The sequence below is a fragment of the Grus americana genome, chromosome 9 (assembly GCF_028858705.1).
Source record: "Grus americana isolate bGruAme1 chromosome 9, bGruAme1.mat, whole genome shotgun sequence".
In the NCBI taxonomy this organism is placed as follows: domain Eukaryota; kingdom Metazoa; phylum Chordata; class Aves; order Gruiformes; family Gruidae; genus Grus; species Grus americana.
Window position 1 is genome coordinate 23,437,036 of NC_072860.1, and position 21,176 is coordinate 23,458,211.

At 50.8% G+C, this 21,176-nt stretch overlaps 1 protein-coding gene across 1 annotated transcript; it reads left to right on the forward strand.

The window, feature by feature from the left end:
• The first annotated feature begins 3,677 nt into the window (after positions 1 to 3,677).
• Positions 3,678 to 15,237, forward strand: SLC2A2 (solute carrier family 2 member 2). Its single transcript, XM_054835475.1, has 11 exons — positions 3,678 to 3,864; positions 4,549 to 4,644; positions 5,207 to 5,475; positions 5,939 to 6,063; positions 6,835 to 6,950; positions 7,428 to 7,590; positions 8,345 to 8,532; positions 9,541 to 9,645; positions 11,552 to 11,653; positions 12,552 to 12,755; positions 12,963 to 15,237. The coding sequence occupies exons 1-11, from the start codon at positions 3,832 to 3,834 to the stop codon at positions 13,152 to 13,154; spliced, it is 1,593 nt and encodes a 530-aa protein (XP_054691450.1). The 5' UTR covers positions 3,678 to 3,831; the 3' UTR covers positions 13,155 to 15,237.
• Positions 15,238 to 21,176: the final 5,939 nt, after the last annotated feature.

Here is a 21,176-nt window from a genome sequence, read left to right on the forward strand (position 1 = left end):
TGTCGCGACCGACTGCAGAACAGGTTTACTGGGTTTGCTGCCCAGTTTTTTCTTTTCTGGGAGATGCTGCACCACCCAGAGCTGGGGGAGTGGGAAGGGCCACTGGTTTAATGCCACTAGTTTTTGCTGGAAGGGTACAAAGCCAACACACCGATATCTTTACAACTGGGCTGTAAATGCTCCAAATTCTCCTTCTCAAATGTGTTTTGTCAGCCCAAAGCCCCTGTCCTGCGGGCAGCCCCTGCACTGCTGCCTGCCCCGGCTGCTGCTGTGCATATATAGAGAGCAAATCAACATATATCATGTTCTTTTTGGTGCCAGCCTCTGATGACCTTCATCAGTCTGCTCTTACCTGGAAAGCCACAACCTTATGATCTTCCTTTTTGTTTCTGTTTCAATTTATGTTTCTTTTTTTCCCTTCTTTTTTTTTTTTAAAAACATCAAAGCTGCCTCTGGATGACCCAAAGGCAGTAAAATGGGTGTGCACATTACCTCAGCCACAGAGAAAACCTCGCTGTCCTTACGTCGTCTTTAAATTACTTCCACTGATTTGACAGCATGCTCAGTTGTTCAAAAACCCAAGCATAAACCTTAACCCATTGCTTTTATCGCATAGCATGAGATTTAACAACACCAATTATAGCAGACACAACATAGAGTAGGCAATAAGCATCGCAATTCTGCATGACAGTAGTATTGTACGTAGTTCTTTATTAATAAGTAACATATTTATCAATTAAGTAACATATTTATCACTGTTGTTTGCAAATAATGTAAATGATGCCCGTCGACGTTAAGATTCGTACTGCAAGGTGCAGTCACCCAGGGTGCAGGGTCTGGATGCTGTTTAGGATTGCTGGCGTTTACCTGTTTTGCACACGTGGGCAGTGAGAAGCTACGCGAGCAGTTTGGAGCAGCTTCTTCAGGAGCCCCGGAGAAAAGGCACAAACCCCTACGGCGCTGGCCAAAGCCCTAACGGGGGGTGCGGCGTGTGCAGCTGGCCTGAAAACAGTGAAACTGGTATTTCTACAGCGCTTTACCTGGGAACGGCAGCGATGCCCTCAGGCCGGGGTCACCTGGAGCCACGGCAGCGTTCAGCCACGCGCGTGGAGACCTGCGTTTGTCATCCGCGTGTGTCACATTCCCTGAATAACTGCGGGATGAATGTATCCGGCTGAGCCGCTCTGTTTGCCCTGGCAACCAAAGCCCTGCATGTTCAAGCCATGTGAAGCACACATGCTCGTTACCCTCAGACACATTCAAAGATCATCTGAAGAAGTGAAAGTACAAACAAACTCCAGGCTGACGAAGCTGGGTCCTGGCGGTGAAGAGGAGAATTGCAGGGCTGGCCCCACAGGGAAGATGCCCACGGGCCAGCTGCCATCTCCCCTTTGCTCTTTTAATCTCTGTGCCCTTGGTCAAATCACTTAACTGGTGCCCGGCACGGCTCGCCAGCCGTGGGACGAGTGGGTACTGCTCCTGAGTTGATCCTGTGTTGATACCTGCACCCTACGGTCTGCGGTCCCACCACCAGCTATCAAACACGCAAGAGATTAGATGGGCTGATCATCCACCGTGATGGAATCGGGTGCGGCGCTCTAGCATGCGGGAGCGTTGTGCGTCAGTTTTCCAAGCTAACAGTCAAGGTGCGATGCTCTGATGAGCACCTCTGGGATGTCACTGCAGGTTTACACACCAACCTGTCCCATCCGTGAGCCTTGGGACCAGCCCCAAGCTGGCCGCTGCTAACCAGCACATCCGCATCCTGACCCCCGCTCAGAAAAAACAGAGGGGCTTGAGTCTGTTAGTGTCACCGAGAGCTAAATACGTGCTCAACCTGCCTGGGGCGAGGCTCTGGAGGAGGCGTTACAGCCCAGCTGGCGCCCCCGGGCACCGGCTCGCAGCATCCAGCCTGGCGGGGCGGGCAAGAGGGGCCGGGAAGAGGTGGGAGAGCCCCGGGGAGGGACATGGGCTACAAGCCGTGGAAAGGTCACCCTGCTCCCTCTGTTCGGTATGCAGGTGGCCTTTGTCCCCTCAAACTACCTCAGGTGGGCTGAGAAAGGGTAAGGGGGGGGAAAAGCATCATCCTGCCTTGGCCGGGCACCCGCCATGGGACGGGGATCCCACAGGAGGGTCGGTCCTGGCCAGGAGTTTCACGGTGCCCGAGGGTTTCGGTTTGGGATGTTGGGTCAGGGGGTCTCATTTGTGTTCCGAGTCAAACTGGAGCAGGTTGTTAATTGCCTAATCCTGCCAGAGCCCACGCGGAGGTATTTAACCGCAGTGCAAAGAAATGGCGCTTGTAAATGCCTGTGTATCCACACACGACGAGCAAACAAACACGGTGGGCAAAGATCTCAGCTGGAAGGACAAATATTGGGAAAAAAACTTCAAAAAGCTCAGCCTCGGGGCCCTCCCCCTCACAGCTACACCAGCTGGAGAGGGGAATGCAGGTGCTGCGGCTGGAATCGATGCCTGCATTAATACAATGAACTTTTCTCCTCACAGTTAAAGTTTTACTTTACCGGAGGAGACCAGTGCAAAGATTAGTGGTCTTACGCTCTTTTTTTCTCCTCTGTAGAAAGTACATTTTGTGCCCATGTGAAATCTGGCTGACTGAGAGCATCATCCAATGAGTCGCTGTAACTTTGCTGCCAGACCCATCAGGGGCTTATCTGGAAGTTAATGGCATTAAATCAGCATTAATCACCTTCACGGCTGATTCAGACTTTGGCACGTCTGCTACGGATGCCACCATCCGCCCTGGCCCTGCAGCTTCTCTCGCTGACAATGTCAAGGACAGCAAAGCCGGAACCTAAGCGAGACCAGCTCAGACCAGCTTTTGCAGATGTGCAAAGTTCACGACTACCGAGTGAGCCCAGCCAAAGGGCTGCGATATTTGGCAGCATCAGCAGTATTTGCTAGCATCGGCAATATTTGCTAGCGTCAGCAATATTTGACAGCGCAGCAATCAGCTGGTGATGCTGAAAGGCTCAGTGTTCACGCCATCATGGGCTTTTTAACAAAAATGTATGTTATTGTAATATTCTGGGTAATTTTGGTATGTCATATCTCCATATACGCATAGAGCTGTCTCCTCTGAACGCTCCGGATGCATACGTACAGGTGGGTGCCAGCATTACGCTATGGGTTTGTCACCATTACAGCTACATGGCGAGGGGGCTGCATGTGTGCGTGCAGGTATGGGTGTACGTATAGAGAGACACCTATATACATCTGTATTTATATATGTTTGGCTGTGTATTTTATATACACAGATAAATATATTTTAAAGCAGGTGCCAAGTGCTATCTAAATAAAACATTCATTTTCTAGCCGCTTTGCTACAAATGCTGGAAAGGTTTCTTCTTGCTACTTCAGCAAGAGGTCTGTAATGTAGCACGCAGACCCAGCACAAAAGCCAAGAAAGGTGTTGAACGTATCAAAATAGGCTGTAGCACGTTCCCCAAGTCCCTGGCACGTCACATCGCAGACTGGTCAACTGGGGGACAGCCCCAAACCGGCCTTTTGGCTGGATCGTTTGATTTTCCCGGGTCATCTCTATGCCTTTGTCCTTTCGTTTGTCGCCCCAAATACAGGGATTGGTAGCGGCTGCTCTGAGCCAAGCAGCGGCTAAATAACGCACGGAAGGCTTGGGTTTCTCATTAACTCCAGAGTTGATAATAGTCCCATCTCTCAGAGCACCAGCCAGTTGTGCAGATCCTTCTTGCCTCCGTCCCAGCCCTGCTGTCCTCCTTCCCTGCCCAGGCTCTCACCTCGCTGCGCAGCCCAGGACAGTGACCACTCCCAGGAGCACAGCGGAGGAGCTGCAGGATGGACAAGAAAAGCAAAATGCAAGCGGAGAAGGTAACTATGGCTCGGTGCTATTTTTTGCACTAGAATTTCTGCGGGAGCCCAGCATTGAGCAATGGTATTTATTGCTTGCCAAGACCAAAACCAACAAAAAACAAAAAAATCCCCTCCCCTAATTAATTGCTTTTTGATCTCTGCATACTGAGCGCAGGGGCAAAGGGGTCAAGGGATTATTTTTTATTTTTAAGAGCTCCATCAGCTCATCAGATAATTTTAACTGTGATGGAAGGAAATAATACTTGAAGCAGCACTGCTGAAAACACACTTTTTTTTCCCCCAGTTATTCTGCTTCAGCGGTGGGGCTGCCCATGCTCTGGGGACGGGACGGGGCACGCTGCTGCTGCTGCTGCCCGCGCTGCCGTACCGGGCAGAGCTCCGGCTCTCCGCAAGCACCGGGGCGAGGACGGGCAGCGCAGCAGGGAGAGCCCCCGGCACAGATTGCTCTTTGCGGGGTGATGCTGCTCTGCCCTGGGGGCCTGATCCTGCCCACCTCGAGGGGCTTTCCCTTCTCCTTTGGAGCCCGTCAAAGCATCAGTGCTGCTGCAGCATCATCCCTGGGCGCTGCTGTCCCAGCCAGCCGAGGAGCAGGATCCCTTGGGACAGGGATGGGGCGCAGCCCGCCAAGTTTGGGAAGGGCTGGGGCAGCAGGGTGAGGCTGTTCTGTGCTTCCTCCCCCAGCACCTCACAGGAACACTGGTCCTCTCGGTCTTCACTGCGGTGTTGGGCTTCTTCCAGTACGGCTACAGCCTGGGTGTCATTAATGCCCCCCAGAAGGTAAGCTGAGCCCCCCAAGCCATGCACAGCCAAGGGACAAGGGCTTCAGGGCAGCCAGGGCTGGTTTGTCCCTTGCAGGAAGGCTCCGTCCCTTCCCCAGGTGCTATCTCCCACCGTACAAAGCCCCACAATAAGGCAGCAGGGTGAGACAACAATGAGGGCCGCCCCGCTGCCACCTCCCCAGTGAAAGGAGCAGTGAGGACCCCCCGCTGCCACCCCCCAGTGAAGGAGCGGGGCTCTGCACATCACGGTGCCGTCCCCACTGCAACGCAGTCCTGGTGCCCAGCCCAGGGGACGGCACCTCTCCGTGGGTGCCGAACCCAGACACCGTGCTCACCCCATCCCCAGGATTAGTTGGACTGGGGGGGATGCTCCACGCCTGCCCCTGTGGTCCCTCCCTGCTGGGGATCTGGGTGCTGGGGAGCTGTGGGGACCCCAAGATTTCACCCCTGCTGAGCCTGTGATGAAAAGTTTTTCCTGCGGCAGAAAAAAAACCCAAAACAGGGGTTGGGGGTGGTTATAGATTTGAGCCAACGGCTTTTTTCCTCTTTGCCCATCACAGGTGATAGAAGCCCACTACGGGCGTGTGCTGGGCATCGTCCCCCTGGACAGACTTGCCACCAACGCCTCCGAGGAGGATGGCACCATCCCCAGCACAGAGCCCTGGGGCAGCACCGAGGGCACACTCGTGCCCCCAACCAACTCCAGCGAGGACCTCGCCACCTCCCCGCACATCCTCACCATGTACTGGTCCCTCTCCGTCTCCGTGTTCGCCATTGGCGGCATGATCTCCTCCTTCACCGTGGGGTGGATCGGCGACCAGCTGGGGAGGTGAGAGGACCTTGTGTGCTGTGACTCGTGTGCCATAGCCCAAGCCTTCTTGTTTGATTCCCCCCCCCCGCCCCCCCCGAACTGTTTCCTCCCCATAGAAATTTCCCCAATTTAACAAAAAAACTCACAGAGGTCTGACTCATTAAAATCCTCAATTATAAATCAGACATTTTATTGCAACTTTTAGCACCTCAGACAAGCAGCCGATGAGCAGCCTTCTGAATTCCCCCCTTTCTTTTCGAGACAAAAGGGAGAGGAGGGCGTTGACCAGCGTTTGCACAGGATGTATAATATACTTTTAGGTACTCTGATTACACCCTGTCTGATATTTTTCACTGCCTACAAGCATTATTTTTCCTCCTGTCATGCTGATTAAGTCACTTAATCGCTCTCATTATATGTCGCGATGGCTGCTTTGGCTGAGAGCGGTGCAAGACTGAGCTGTGCTGCTGCTGCCTTGCAGGGTGAAAGCCATGCTGGTGGTGAACGTCCTCTCCATCATTGGGAACCTCCTCATGGGGCTGGCGAAATTTGGGCCGTCTCACATGCTCATCATCGCCGGGAGAGCAGTCACGGGGCTGTACTGCGGTAAGTCCAGGCAGGGTCTTCTGTCCCTTGGCAGGGTGGCAGGTGCTGCATTGCCTCATGGCTGCAGTTAGAGTTTCTTCTATTTTTAATTTAGTGGGTTTTTAGTTCAGAAGGAGTTTCAGAGGTGGGAGTTTCCCTCTTCCCCCTATGTCTGTCCTTCTCAATCCAGGATCTTTCCCAGAAGTATTTGGGTTGGTTCCATCATGAAATCGGTTTATTTTACATATCCTAGAAAGGAGCAAGTCCCTCCTCTCTATCTCAAGGCTCGATCTTGCTGGTGGCTGTTGTAACAGTATGTTATTAGCCACGCTGTTTGACGGGTTCCCTGGACAACGGTACTATCTAGCAGATAATGCAGGAGCACTGTACATAGAGACGATAAGATAGCAGGCAAATAATATGGAATCACATTAGAATTAGCAGCTCATTATCACTGTTACTGGTATGCAAATACATTATGACGCTCTGAAAGTTCAAGGCAAGTTTTAAGAAAGCTCTTTGCTCTGTGATAACTTCTCCCAGCGGATGATCTCTGCTCCATGCTCATACGTAGGTGTTCAAGTGTAAAGGCTTCCCGGCTCAGGGCTCCGAATCCTGGGACATCCGAGCACCTTTGCAGGGTGCGGGTGGTTCCCAGCCAGGCACGAGGGATTTGGTGGGATGTGGGATGCGGCACACGGGCTCCATCCTGCTTTCCCATTCGGGAAGCAGTTTCTGCTGGTTGCTGAGCTGTGGTCTAGAAGAGGTGATGCCCATGTGTGCTTGGTGCAGGGCTCTCCTCCGGACTCGTGCCCATGTACGTCAGCGAGGTCTCTCCCACGGCCCTTCGAGGAGCGCTGGGGACGTTGCACCAGCTTGCTATCGTCACGGGTATCCTCATCAGCCAGGTAAGAAGGAAAGTGCACGAGTCCAGAGAGGGCATTTCAGAGATTAGGGATACCACTCTGATACGCTGGGGTATCACTCATCATTCCACCCCAAAACTGAAAGAGACTGGGAAGCAATCTGCTCTGGTGGGGTTAAACTCCTACCTCGAGTCAGAGGTGTCCTTAACAAAGATGACTTCTCGTGAAATAAAACGTACTTCTGCAATTTCTCCCTTCCACTGTGAAGCTTTTGTACCCAACTCATCAGAGTCAGGCTGGATCCTGAGCATGAGATCCCTGATAGTCAGGTACTCAAAAATGGCTTCATCGAGACGCAGGGAGTCCGACATCTCCATCAGCATTTCCCACCATGGCAGGAGTCCCAGCTACGTGACAGGCTGGCACATAAATGTACCGAGAACCAACACATCCAGAAAAAACTTAACAATCGCTTTCTTCTCTAGGGTGCAAAATAAACACATGCCTCAATTATTCCAGGTCCTCGGACTAGACTTTCTCCTGGGGAATGACGAGATGTGGCCCCTGCTCCTCGGTCTGTCCGGTGTGGCTGCCCTCCTGCAGTTCTTCCTGCTCTTACTGTGCCCCGAGAGCCCCCGATACCTTTACATCAAACTGGGGAAGGTGGAAGAAGCTAAAAAAAGTAAGACAGACACGTTCTGGGCTCGTCTGGAGTTGTTTTCATACTATACATAGTATTAAACACAGAAGGAAAAGGGCTCACACGTGTAACTGGGTACAGTTGCTCCATCCCACACAGCACATTTGCAGGTGGGATTATACTTACTTATATATTGCTGCGGGTGGTGTGAGCCTTAGCATGTCCCTCCTTTCCATCAGAGATCGCATCTAGCAGATGCCACCCCCAAAAAACCCATTCAGTTGGAAGGAATTTCAACCAGGTGTAAAAATGACATCTTCTGGGGGACAGCTGATCTCTCCATCCTTGGTGCTATTTGCCACTACGCTGTGTTTACTACAAGCGCTTATACATCTTCCAGCGTGGCCCTCCTTAGCTGGCTCCAGCCGTCTCTACAAGGAGTAAGCGCAGCGACTGGTAGGACACTGCTGAAACTGAGGTGAGAAGCTGTGAGCTGCTGAAGTATAAATTAGCTCTGGACCAGAAACTAGTGAGATACGTTTGCATGGGACTAATAAGCATTGCTACAGGATGAGGCTTGAGCGTGGTGTCTCAGAGCTTTTGTAGAAATAATGTGCAGCTGCCCCGTGCCAAGCAGACACACTCTGGGGGCTTGATGTGCCACAGGAGTCCTCAGAGCAAGGGGACACTACTGTCCACGTGGCTGGCTTAGCCTGAGTTTTGGCTAGAGAGATTCTTGTCCTTACTCCTTATCTACCATTGAAAATAAAATGTTGATCTTTTGTTTTTCCTTAAGGTTTGAAAAGGCTGAGAGGAAACTGTGACCCAATGAAAGAGATTGCTGAGATGGAAAAGGAAAAGCAAGAAGCTGCTAGTGAAAAGAAAGTCTCCATAAGGCAGCTTTTCACCTCTTCAAAGTATAGGCAGGCTGTCATCGTGGCACTGATGGTGCAGATATCTCAGCAGTTCTCAGGAATCAACGCGGTGAGTGTCCCAAAAACATTTGCTTTTAAAGAAATCCACGCTGAGCATGAAAAGGCAACGCTGGCTCTGCCCAAGCTGTGTAGGGGTGAAGAGAAGGCTTTCCCATGACTGCAGGAGGCTCCTCAGCCACCACCATCGATGTTGAAGGTGGACCCCACTGCCGAGCGGGGCTGCGGGAAGGCAGGAAGGGAGAAGGGTGCAAGGGAGTTCAGCATGAAACCACCTGGCATGGTGGGTCCATGCTGAGCTCTCCCGTGACCCTCTGCACAGAATCACTTATCTCCTAGCAATTTTTAGCTAAACAGTTTTTGCATCACCTCCTGGGGTACCAGAAATCACCATTTTACACCCAGGAGCATAAAGCCTCCTTTTCAAAATCAGCTAAGACTCAAATTTTTGAAAGTCTGGTGGCAACCTTTACAAAGTTTGAGGCCTCTGTCCCACCAGCTTTCAAAACTCTAAGAGCATTTCCGCATGGCGAGGCGGAGCAGCACGCGGGGATGCTGAGCCCCCCACGGAGCCCAGCGGCACTGGCTCGAGGCCATGCCCAGCCCCATCCACCAGCCATGGGGTCAGCCACCCATTTACCTCCTGCCCTTAACTTCCACCAGATAGGAATCGCCTTATTCTTGGAGAGAAGGGAGAAATTTGAGTCATTCCAATGTAGTGAGGATATTTTAAAATTCTTGCAAGACTTGGTCATATTAAGGTATTTGTCTCCAGCGCTCGGCGCTGGTGATCTGGCTTTCAAGTTTAAACACGGGACTACATGGAAGAAAACAGTTTTAAATGTGCAAATGCAGTTGCTCGGGAGGGGATTTTTAACTCCCTCAGGGCTCCTTTGAAAGTTTCAGCTTTAATTATTATAACAAGCCATTAAAAGTTGAAAACCTAATCATAATTAAATTACTTCACATCTCAGCCAAGCAAGTGCAACTCTTCCCTCAAGAGAACAAAAAGTTCCACCAGCCCTGTTGCCTAATCCTTCATCCTAATGTATTTTGACAGATCTTTTACTACTCTACAAACATTTTCGAGAGAGCCGGAGTTGACCAGCCAGTTTACGCAACCATTGGTGTTGGAGTGGTGAACACAGTCTTCACTGTTATCTCCGTAAGTAAATACTTCTGCCCCCCAGACTACAAAAACACATACGCTATAATGTGATTTTGAAACAGGATTTTATCCCGGAGCTGGGATTTGCAATTTTGCGGGGCAGACCCTGCACACCTCACAGGAAAAATCATTCCCTGGGCAAGTCTCGTTTGAAAAATCAAGCCTTAAACTACAGCCCGTTGCTATCAAACAGCACTGCTAAATGCCTTGTGAGTGAAAACTGCATCACCGTGCTCAGGGAAGCTCTGGCAGCTCAGCATTTCCCCTCAAAATAAAAGTTGCCTTTGAGACTGAAATTCTGCAGGTCCTATTCCCCTCGGGGAGCAGGCAGGGGATTGGGGAAGCCGGCAGCTCACAATCTCCCTCTTACCTGTTATCTTTCAAATTGTTTTCTGTATGTACATAGCACCTGCAGGAGTGATATCCAAAGGCTATTCCGCAGCAATAAAAGTAATCTAGCACCTATCCTCATCCTACCTCCTCAGCGCTCTGCAGCAATAAAAGGATGGTTCTGTTTTCACAGCCTTTCCCTTTGTCTCTCTCCTGAGAGTATTAACACAATTCCTATCAGCAGGCAATTACTTTTTTAATGCGGCCATTAATATAAGAAGATCAGGAAATGCCAAGCCCATTTCCCTCACATCTCGAGAGACTTAGGGAGGAAAGGACTTCTTTTACCCACCACGGAGCAGGACTAGCTGCAAGGTAGAAAGACACAGCTCGAAGAGATCTTAGTCCAGCGTGCATGAGAGAGGAGATCTTGAGGTGAACCTGCTTTAGAGGAAGTCCATCACAGGCCCCATACAGAGGAGAAAATGTGATGTTTATTGTGAAATGAGGCACGGAGGCATGCGGCTGGAAGAGGTCTTTCTCCAGCTGGGAGGGTTTCCTGCAGTTCAATCTCCACCCTGGAGCTGTGGTGCTTGCAGCCTGGGGCATTTGTTCTTTGCTTCTTTTGGCCATGAGCACTTAAAAATTACCTGCATTTGTCAATAAATGACAAACCCTGATCAAAAGGCAGAAGCACTGCCAGCCGGGTGGACCTTGGCAAGGGGAGAAGGCAGCACAGAGGCTGGCTGGCTGCAACCTCATGAGTTAGCAGGATCAACTGCTTCCAGCAAAAGGGATGGTCTCTTGGAAGCATAAATCACTTGCTGTAATGGCAGGAAAGGCTGAGCTGATGGCCAAAGGTGTCCTTTCGAGCAGAGGGGAAGGAGCAGGCAGCCTCAGAACCTAGTGCACGGTACCTTAGGGCAGGCCAGGTGCACTGTCCTCCAGAGTTACCGACATCTCCCCATCGGGTGAAGTGATTGGTACAGACTTAGATGTCAAAAGTTGGGTGAGATGACTGGAGTCCACCAAGAGGAGCTGAGAAGAAGCAAGCTAAGCCTTGTGGCTACCACAGAAGGAGTCTGGGAGCACTTGGAGGAAAAATCCTGACTCCAGCTGCTACACAACTATCCCTGCCCTAGGACAGGCAAGGTGCAATGGCCCATGATGTGACTTGAATCATGCTACAATTTGAAGGCTGCTTCCAAACTAATGCAGACCTAGTAAGTTTATTCTCCCGGGGGGCGGGGGGGGGGAGAAGAGAAAAAAAGTCCATAGTCAGCAATACATGTGCAGGAGCAGTGGGAAGTCCTGAGAGCTTGGAAATGCATGAGGCCTGAGTATATGTGGGTTTGCCTTGCCTTTGGCAGGGTGGCTGCTCCATCTGGCTCCCTAACAGCCACCAACAGAGTTTCTGACACCTGGAAACCAGCACGTAAATCTCTACCACGAGAGCTAAAAGAGCAGGAGTGCGGTGTGGTAGTGGTAACAGGTTGCTCATTGCAAACAGACTTGATCGAACATCCTGAGAGCGGTGGTGCTGAAGACTGAGCTGCTGCACGTGTTTCTACAGGTCTTTCTGGTGGAGAAGACAGGCAGGCGGTCCCTGTTCCTGGCTGGTTTGATGGGCATGTTAATAAGTGCTGTGGCCATGACAGTTGGACTTGTGCTCCTGGTAAGGATTTCTCTCCATTTTTGTCTCCATGGTTTGCAAACAAGAGAAGACAAACCACCTTTTAAAGTGAATGTTTTGCATTTTTATCTCAAAGAGGTTCAGAAAACATTTGTCCTTAGAAGGCACAGTTCAAAGTGGCCATAGCTGGAGCCATCTCTGCTTACAGCAGTGCCTGAGGACATTGTGCTCTTTGGCCCCTGAGACACCCCAATGCTTCTAGAAAGGACATGTGTCCCCTGTCCCCTCCTTCAGCCCACTGACAATCTCAGCTCCTTACACAGCAACTGTGCTGTTCCCACGGCACAATCCCATGCCTGCTAAGAAAACCCAGGGCATACCTTCACGTGCAAACAGTGTGAGCCCTAAACCCTCAACCTGCATCTCCCTGGGTTGGCGCAGGCATGATAGACCAGCATTTTGTCATAAAAAAAGGGACAAATTATTCCTTCTGACATCCAGGAGAGAGGTCAGATTGTGAGACATGGGGCAGAACATGCAGAAGATGGAGTCAGCCCCCATCAAAGTCAGTCCAAATGACTGCTGCAAGCCCCTGTCAAGATGTAAAACCAAATAAGGGGTGGCCTCCTTTACTGAACACCCTGGTTATTAAAGACGACACCATTTTGCGTCTTCCTGGCCATGCTGCAGGCAAGGAGAGGGCTCAAAGGTACAGCTGAGCTGATAGCTGGGAGCTCCAACATCCCTCTGCAAGCAGCAATGCCGGCACCACACACCCAGCCAGCATCTGGCACAAGAGTTTAGAGTTTTAATTACTCATGTCCAGTCCTCACTTGTCTGAATAGAAAGAAATTTCTGAAAAAGAAGCCTAATTAAAGTAATTAGTGATAATTAATGAGAGTCGTGTTGGGACTCTAACACTGAGCGTGCCCTCTTGCAGAGCCAGTTTGCCTGGATGAGCTATGTCAGCATGGTCGCGATCTTCCTCTTCGTCATCTTCTTTGAAGTCGGGCCTGGGCCCATCCCCTGGTTTATTGTAGCCGAACTGTTCAGCCAAGGCCCGCGTCCCGCTGCCATCGCCATCGCTGGCTTCTGCAACTGGGCCTGCAACTTCATCGTGGGAATGTGTTTCCAGTACATCGCGGTAAGAAATCCCTCTAAAACCATACAAATAAATGACTGGCACGACCCCACTGCTGGGCTCCCAAAGCAGCCCAGTGGGATGTGGACGTGCCTCCCCGATCTCCATCTCCAAGGCCCATGGGGTACCCCAGGCCCTCAGGGTAGGAAGGGGAAGCTATCCCCGCGGTGCTGATGGTGGTGAACCCCATTCTCACTTCTCCCGCTGCAGGATCTGTGCGGACAGTATGTGTTTGTGATCTTCGCGGCTCTGCTTCTTGTTTTCTTTCTGTTTGCGTACTTCAAAGTACCGGAGACGAAAGGAAAGTCCTTTGAGGAGATCGCAGCTGTGTTCCGCCGCAAGAAGCTCCCAGCCAAAGCCATGACTGAGCTGGAAGACCTGCGAGGCAGTGAGGAAGTGTAGACATCACCACGCTCCCAGAAAGGAGGGACTGAGCATGGACCTCCTTCAGGCACCACGGGAAGAACGTTGGGCAAAAGTCTCTTTTCACAAAAACCTTGCAGCTGGCAGACCAGGAGAACTCATCCATCAGATGGCTTCTGGCTGCTGTGGCTCACACCTCCGAGCTGCAGATGCTAACCTGGCGTTTTACTCTGAAATAGTTGGTACAACTGGGCTGCAGGAAGAGCTGGGGAAAGGACAGGAGGAATATGTTACACGTCTGTCTCTGTGTCCACTGGAAGAGCCCAGTGGGACGATGATCTCACTAGCTGGAAAGGCATTACCTTGAGCAGGGTCATCACTCAGCTGGAATGAAGGAAAGAGGGGTTGGGTGATGCTGTAGCCTCGTGCCTTCACCTTTCAGTCCCATGCTTGCTGCTTCCTTCTGCTGAGTGATCTGACACCTTGAGAAACCAACTGCTAGTGCAGTTGTGCTACCAGCACGTCGCACTGATCACCCGAGGCGCTAAAGAAAACAGACCAAGCAAACTCCCCCTCACTCTTGCCTGTGCAGAGGAAGAAGGTGGATCCCACCTGAATCGGTCGGGATGCACCTCCCTTGCTTTGCCATCCATGTGTTATGGAAATGCTGCCCAATGTCATAAGGATTTCTTGAGTCACAGCATTTTTTAGGAGAATCTTAGAAACTCTGGCTCGGCTGATGTGCATTCTTTTTCTTTTGTTTCAGCTAGACTATTTACCTCCTCCCTCCTCCCTGGAAGCCTTTCCTCCCTCCTTTATCCCTGCTGCAGCACAAGACACAGCACATCACTGACCACACAACAGGCCCCCAGGCCAGGAGACTCAAGTCCTGCCGCCATCCCTCCCATGGTGTGACCACCGCCAGATCACCTTCTCTCCCTGCTCCTCCTTCCCACCCTCTGCGTCTGCATTCCCTTCCTTTAGTACACTGCTTAGGCCATGGGCTCCAGCTTCGGCCGAGGCCTCGGGCTGCCTGTACCGTAACAATTACTGATAACCCAAAGGGGAAACGGGTATTGCAGCATTAGGTGGAAGGTGCCCCACCGATCCGACTCTCACTTGGCACCGCTTACGGTTTTGCTGGCTGGATGTGCTTCAGCCAAGATAGCATTCAAGCAGGAGGTTGTGGTGTTTCTCTAACCTTGTTTGTGCTCGTTTTGCTTCTTTACGAGATACTTCTATGTGACAAAATCAAACTGCAAGGATTTTTCTTCCTTTTTGGGGGATATGTTGGAATCGTTGTAAAAGCCTGCTCTCTGTTTGCTTGACTTTTAAGATTTGCATGTTCCTTGTTGTGATACCAGGCTACTTTCTAGCAACTTTCTCAGGATAGAAACCCATTATTTATTTAGAGATGAAACACCAGCATTGCTCGGTCACTGTGAGCTCATCGCGACTGCCAGTGAAGCAGTGACCTTAATGTAACAGAGGATGAAACACAGTGAAAAGCATGAGAATAGCTGGGCCAAGGAGGATTGTAGGCTGCTGCTGTGGGTTCGGTTTTAGGGACGGTTCATGCTCCTTTCCATGTGCCTGAAATTCTTTCCTTTGTAGACTTTACTCTCTTATTGAGACCCCAAAGCAAATTCTGGTCCCCTCCAAATGACTAGAAGTGCAGCCACGAGGTCCACTGGGACAAGCTTCTGGCCGCGCTCTGTGCACTGAAGCAATGAGATTGCACCAAAGGCTTTCCTGGAGTGACTGCTGGGATTTACCTAGAGAAGAACTGGGTCAATGCTGTCATGTGCTACAGCGGTGGGGGACCGGGGCCTGACACGGGGCACGCAGGGCATGTGGGAGCCAGGGCCCAGGCTGCGGTGCACAGAAGAGAGCAACAGAGCTGGGGCACAGGCTCTGGGTTGAACAGTCAGAGTCTGTGTGCTGCAAACAGGTCTCCCCAGGAGACTAGCACGGCAGGCTCAGAAGCTCTCCGTGGTGTCTACTGCAGTTAGTTAAATATTATAATAGGTTGTCTGAATGCAAAAAAAGAGATGGATTCTTGCTTTCAGCAATGTTATCTGTGTCTGTTACATAAAAGTGACAATAAACAACATCTACAGCATGTGTTGGCTTGCACTGCTGGTTTCTTTTTCCCTCTGTACATCTCAGACATATGTCCAACTCCAGATGGGAGGTATTCTCCTGGCAGGGCATGTTTGCTCCATAGGTGGCAATTGCTGTGCAAGCTCTCAGCTAAATCCCTTTGAAATGCATGGTCCAGACGTGAGACTGCAGGGCTGGGAAGCAGCAGTCCTGGGGATGGACAGCCCTGGAACTGTTGGGAGCTGGCTCTGCGTCGGGAGGAACCCTCACTGGAGGTGTGCCGGCATCTGACCCCAGCCGTCCACACTGCCCACCTGTAAAACCCCACGGTAAAGCACAGCTCTGCGCGCACAGAAGCTGGTGCAGCTTAAAACTTGGTGCTGGGGCCTCTCCAGGCACAATGGGCAGGAGGAGCATTTGGGGAGAGAGGGGGTTCAAAGCAGATTTGCCCCTGCTCTGGAGGCAGAGCCAGGCTGGGTTCCCTCCAGGAATGGGAGGACAGGACAGCAGAGGCAGGGTGGCAGGGAGGATGCTGGCACTGGGGTCCTGCATGTCCCAGCTCAGTCCTTGTGAGCGGGCCAGTCTGTACAAACAGAACAGCTGGAGCTATAGCCACATAAGGGTCGTTGAACACGAGAAAGGCTGTCCAAAACTGTTTTGCTAAACTTCTGCTGAGCTTCGTCCTAATGCCTGAGGGGCATCAGTCAGTCACGCTGGTAACCCAGCAGTGAGGGGTCATTTATTTAGCAACACTCTGAGCAGCCCAGCTTTGTTTTCCTGTGTGTTACGAAGTGAATGATAATAGAAAGCCAGATCTGATTACTGTAACGTAGCACATACATTAGTTTAACAAAGCCCACAACACTAACATTACCCATAGCTATATTCCTGAACTTCCCAGAAGATCTGCCTGGGGGTTCAAAGGCACTCAAGTAAAATGACTCCGTAAAACTGGTTGTCAGCTGAAAGCTGTGTGTACACCCAGTGAGGCTTTCTCTCCTTGTTTCATCCCACATCCCTCTGAAGCTTTCGGCTATAGTAAAGCTATAGTAAAGACCACGTAGCTTGAAGCAGGAGTCAGAGAGATAGCAGACTTCACATGCCAATAATTATTTTTCCCTGGTCTGCTGCCAGCATGCTGTGAATTCTGTGGGCTAACAAGACGCAACCCGAGTTTCAGACTGCGCTTCCTCGCAGCAGCTGCTGCATATAGAGGCAGTCGGTCTTCTCCTTCCAGGCTCGGACGTCCCACTGGGCACACTCTCTGCCCCTCTCTGACCACAACTGGACAACATGCCTTCATGCATTTTCCTATTATCATTTAATTTATTTGTACATTCCCCTGGAGATGATGCTTTGCTCATCCCAGGGTTTTTCAAATCGATCCTGCTACTGGTTGCAGTGGGGCGGGCTACAGCCTGGGACAGGATGTGCAGAGCTGGGTGCTGCTGAAGGCTGCAGCAACGCCTGTCCTCACCAGGGCTGCAGTGGAAGGATTAAGCTGATATGCTGGGCTGACTATCACAAGTGCACTTTTACAACGTATGATGATGCAGGAAGAAGTCACACGAGTTGGCTAAATCTGCAGATATGTTTACTTTTGTCTTGTCACATCAGGCTGGTAATTAGAACTGTAAACTTTATCTTGCTACAAGCAAGTTCCAGTTAAAACTTGTTCTTGAGACACAGCTTGTTGAATCATTATTTTTATCTCTCAGCGTTACAGTTTTACTAAGTTGCTAATCATTAAGAAAATTAAAAGACCAAGTTATACTTATTAGCTAAATGATCGTTGCACTTTAGTTAACATGCAAAATATGTTCCCACATGTGGTTGGCTAATAATGCAATATAATTAATAATCCCTGAGAAAGCATCTTGTCAGCAAGAGCTTTGACAGTGTTTTCCTAATGTGCTGATATGACAGCCATTAAGACTTTTTCTGTTGTGTCAGATAAATGGCTAACGATATCTAGCTTCCCACTCTCTAGGCATAATTTTAAAATTAGTTTGACTTCCCTAATCCAATAAACTCAGGACATTCGGCCCCATTAACACTTTCCACACTAATTTATCACAGATTTTTCTGCCTCACTTCAACTTGTTTTTCGTCACTGAGAAGCGCTACCCTCTATCTCCCGAGTCAAACAGCTTATGAGGATGAACCTAACCCAAGCCCTACATATGCAGGGACCAAGTCTTTGAGGTATGATGCATTTTCCAGGGTGCTCAATGTCCTTATCTTTCATTGAAATACGGGAGCTGAGGAACTACAAGGCAGCACATCAGGTCCGGATCCAGCACCACATGTAAGCATGAGATTTAATTGAAGGTAACTGAGCCTATGCTCAAGTACTTCACTGAATCCTGAAGCAACACTGGCAAATTTTACCCTGAGGCACAGCCTGAAGAGCTGTGCTGAAGGAATCTCCTCCCCAGCGGGGTGGCAATAAATCTGGGCTTTAAATCAGCAGTCCTTAAATTTTACAGGCTGTAGGTATTACTGCAGACCCGAGGCTCGGGCAGTGTCTCAGGGTTTTGCCTCCCTGAATTCTGTTCAGGAGAGCGAGCAGCTCTTGTGACTATGAAAAGCATCAGGGCCCCCAGGTCACAGGTGGGATATCGCTGTTCTATCACCACTGCAGCCCCAGGAGGAGGGAACAGCCAGAGTTACTACATGCTTTCCCTCTTCCTAGTGAGAGTTACAGGTGGTTCCCACTAGCTCAATGTCCCTGCACTGTCACCCCTTGCCTCCACTCTCCAGTGTGTGCCAAGGGTATTTCCCAGGGTAAATCAGACAGCGCGGCAGTCTGCGCACATCCCATTCACCCACCTTTGTCCGACTGGGCTGTTGTGTGGACCGTCAAAGAGGTACGGGTGACTACAGAGCAGGCAGAGGCAGCAGTGCAGTAGTTTTGAAGCATCCTGGGGCATGCAGCCCCTAATAATCCTAAGAAACATCCAGTATCCCAGAAGCTCTTTCTCAAGGCCGATGCAAACAAGGTGAGTCACTGGCACTGCAGTCGTTCGTCGTAGGAAGCAGAAGGTGAACGAACGGCAGGATTAAAGCAGTGCCTGGAGCAGAGTGGGGTGCCTAGAGCAAGGTCACTGCAGAGGCTCTTTAATCTGGTTCATGCTACACAGAGAGATTGTATGTAGGAGCTCAGAGGGTCTGCTGAGCATGGCACTGTCCTATGGAGGTGAGGATCATCAGTCCCCAGCCTCCCTCATGTCCTCCTGCTCAAGGCTGTGCCTGGAAGCCAGTTGTGAACCCTCACCCCTAGCAGTCAGGACACATTGGTAGGATCCCAGGTAAGACAGCTCAGCAGTTGAAACAGGGTTGTTTACGCTGCTTTGCTCATGACCCGTTATTTCTAATCTTGTGACCTGAACCAAGCCTTGCTGAATGAGCCTCCCTCCTTTCTCATGCTGCTCGCCCAGCGTTGAGGGGAGCAAGGCAGGGCAAACAGCTCACAGCTGCTCTGCAACCAGCCCTCTCCCAGCTAGCCTGCAGGGCGCTCCTCCGGCACCCTCCTCTGTCCTCCAGGCACCCAGGCCACCACCCCTGGATGTCCCAGGACACTGCTGCCCTCCTTGATGTTCCCCAGAGATTTCTCTCAGAAGCTAGCGATGCACCAGGCAAGCAGCTGGAGCGAGGAGGCAGCCAAAGCCGGGCTGCACCCACGGCTCGTGTTGGTGTAAACACCTCCTCCTGCGTTCTGGTGGGTTTGCTGGAAACAAGGCGGGATGTTTACCCCAGCGCTGGCTGAAATGCATTCTTTGGAGGCCAGGCTTTAATGAGGTGCTTCAGAGTGTCAGGCATTTCTCCAGAATGTAACTGAGAACAGATACAACTCACTCAATTTAAACCATCCAAAAGTTTTACAGCTCCGATCATTTCTGCAATGCAATTCATACAAATACTTAGGTAGGAGAACCAAAGCTTGATGACGTACTGAGTCTAATTAAAATAAAAGGTGTGTGTGATCCAGCTGTGCAACACTCTACACACGCACATATGCAGAAAAGGAAATATATTTAAACGTGAAAGGCCATGGTATTTACAAATATGCTTTGAAATTGAATTGCTATTGTTGTATAGAAAAGTGGGATAATCACATTAGTGCTATCAAGAAACACATTTTAGAAAATAGATGTTGAGCCAGACAAAGGAACGATGCCTGCAAGCAATGACTGATGGAGCTGATTTCCAAATTTTTTTATTGAATCTCTGATAAAAGCTGCCGTGGAATATTTGTTTTGTGTCTCAAAAATAAATATCATCTACAGCTACACTTCAGCAAAAAGACTCGATTTAGTACAGATCTCTCAAGTCATCCAAAATGAACCTGTGAATTGTGGAAAATCAACCAAATTTATAATCTCATACTTGAGAAAAGAAATTATCACCAGTGCTTAGCCCCAGGCTGCCCTGGTCAGGGCTCAGAACATTTGGTAGTTCTCTCACAAATTATTTTAGTAAAAGAAAAAAAAGCCCTAGAGCATGTGCAACTAGTCCTACACTTGCAGGTAAACAAATGCACACTGCGCATGCAAAAACACTTAACAGGACGCCCCAGACTCTGCTTATCAACTGACACAGGAGAAAAATGGGCAGTTCCCCAGGGTAATGGGTATCATCTCTAGAGCGGGCTGGGTGAGGCAGCATCCATGGAAAACCCGGTAACAGAGGAGAGCCACCCTCTCGACCCGCCAGAGCATAATAAGGGCCTTGTGTAAATGAAAGCCAAACCTATCTCCATGGGTACATGCTGTACAATTTGGAGTGGGATCTATGTAACCGAGGGCAGGACCACAGGCAAACAGATCACAGAGATTAACATGAATTAAATAAAGGATCCCTTAGAAACCATTTAAAAATGTGACTTTAAAACTGGCTCTCATAACTATGCCATCAGAATAGAGATGACAAACACGAGATCTGGGGGCAGAAAACAGGACAGCACGCTGCAGCCCAGTGCTGATGGAAGAGGCCAGCTCTGACAACGCTGCCGCACACACCGCTCAATTTCTACTTTTTTCTGTTTGTCTGGTGTTTAAATGCAGTGACCCACATGGCACCGGGGAGGGCCAGGCCCCATCCACCGGCAGCTCCACAGAATGCTCTTCGGGTGAATTCAGTCAAACAGCTAAAGGCGTTACGGCATCTAACTTGGAGGGTTTTAACAAAAATAACAATTTGGCTTCATTTTGTTTGGGATCCCTCTGGCTGTATTCACCGCCGCACACCTCTCCTCAGCCAGCACGGGATGCCAAAGGCCAATGGGCTGCGCCGTTAGCGTTGCTGGTAAGGGGGAGAGGAGCCATCTGAGTCTCACGTCTATTGATGAGAACAAGCTTTCACCGTGGCTTCTTGGCAGTTCGAGGCCCTTTTGACTGATTACTGTGGTCCTTTCTGATTATTCTGAAAAGGGGAAACGTTAAGCGGACAAAAGAGCTTTGCGTTGACAGTTAACCACCTCTCACGAGGAAGCTTTATCCCGCCAGGCTTTGTTAACACCCATTTCTTCTCCAATTTGTTTAAAACCCAGTTTACTGGTCAGGAACCCGCCTGACCACCCTTCAGGCGAACCGGCCGCCACAGACGCCTCAGCGCCAAGATGGCGGCGGGGGACAGAGGGGGAGGCTCGGGAGGAGGCGCGCAGCGCCGCCTGGCGGCCGAGGGCCCGCCGGAGTTGCCTCGGTAGCAATGGCGCCGGCGCCGCGCGATTGGCGCGAGGGCGCGCTGAGCCCAACCGCTCTCCGTAGGCGCCGGCGAGGGGCGGGGTGAACGCGCGGGGTGGGCGAAGGCGGGAAGGGTCCCCGGCACGTGGTCTGGCGGCGGGCGGAGAGGAGCGGGGGGGAGGGAGGTGGAAGGCCCCGCCCCCTCGGGAGGAACACGGGCCAATGAGAGAGGCGGCCGGCGGAAGCGGGAGGGCGGGGCTGGGCGGTGCGCGGT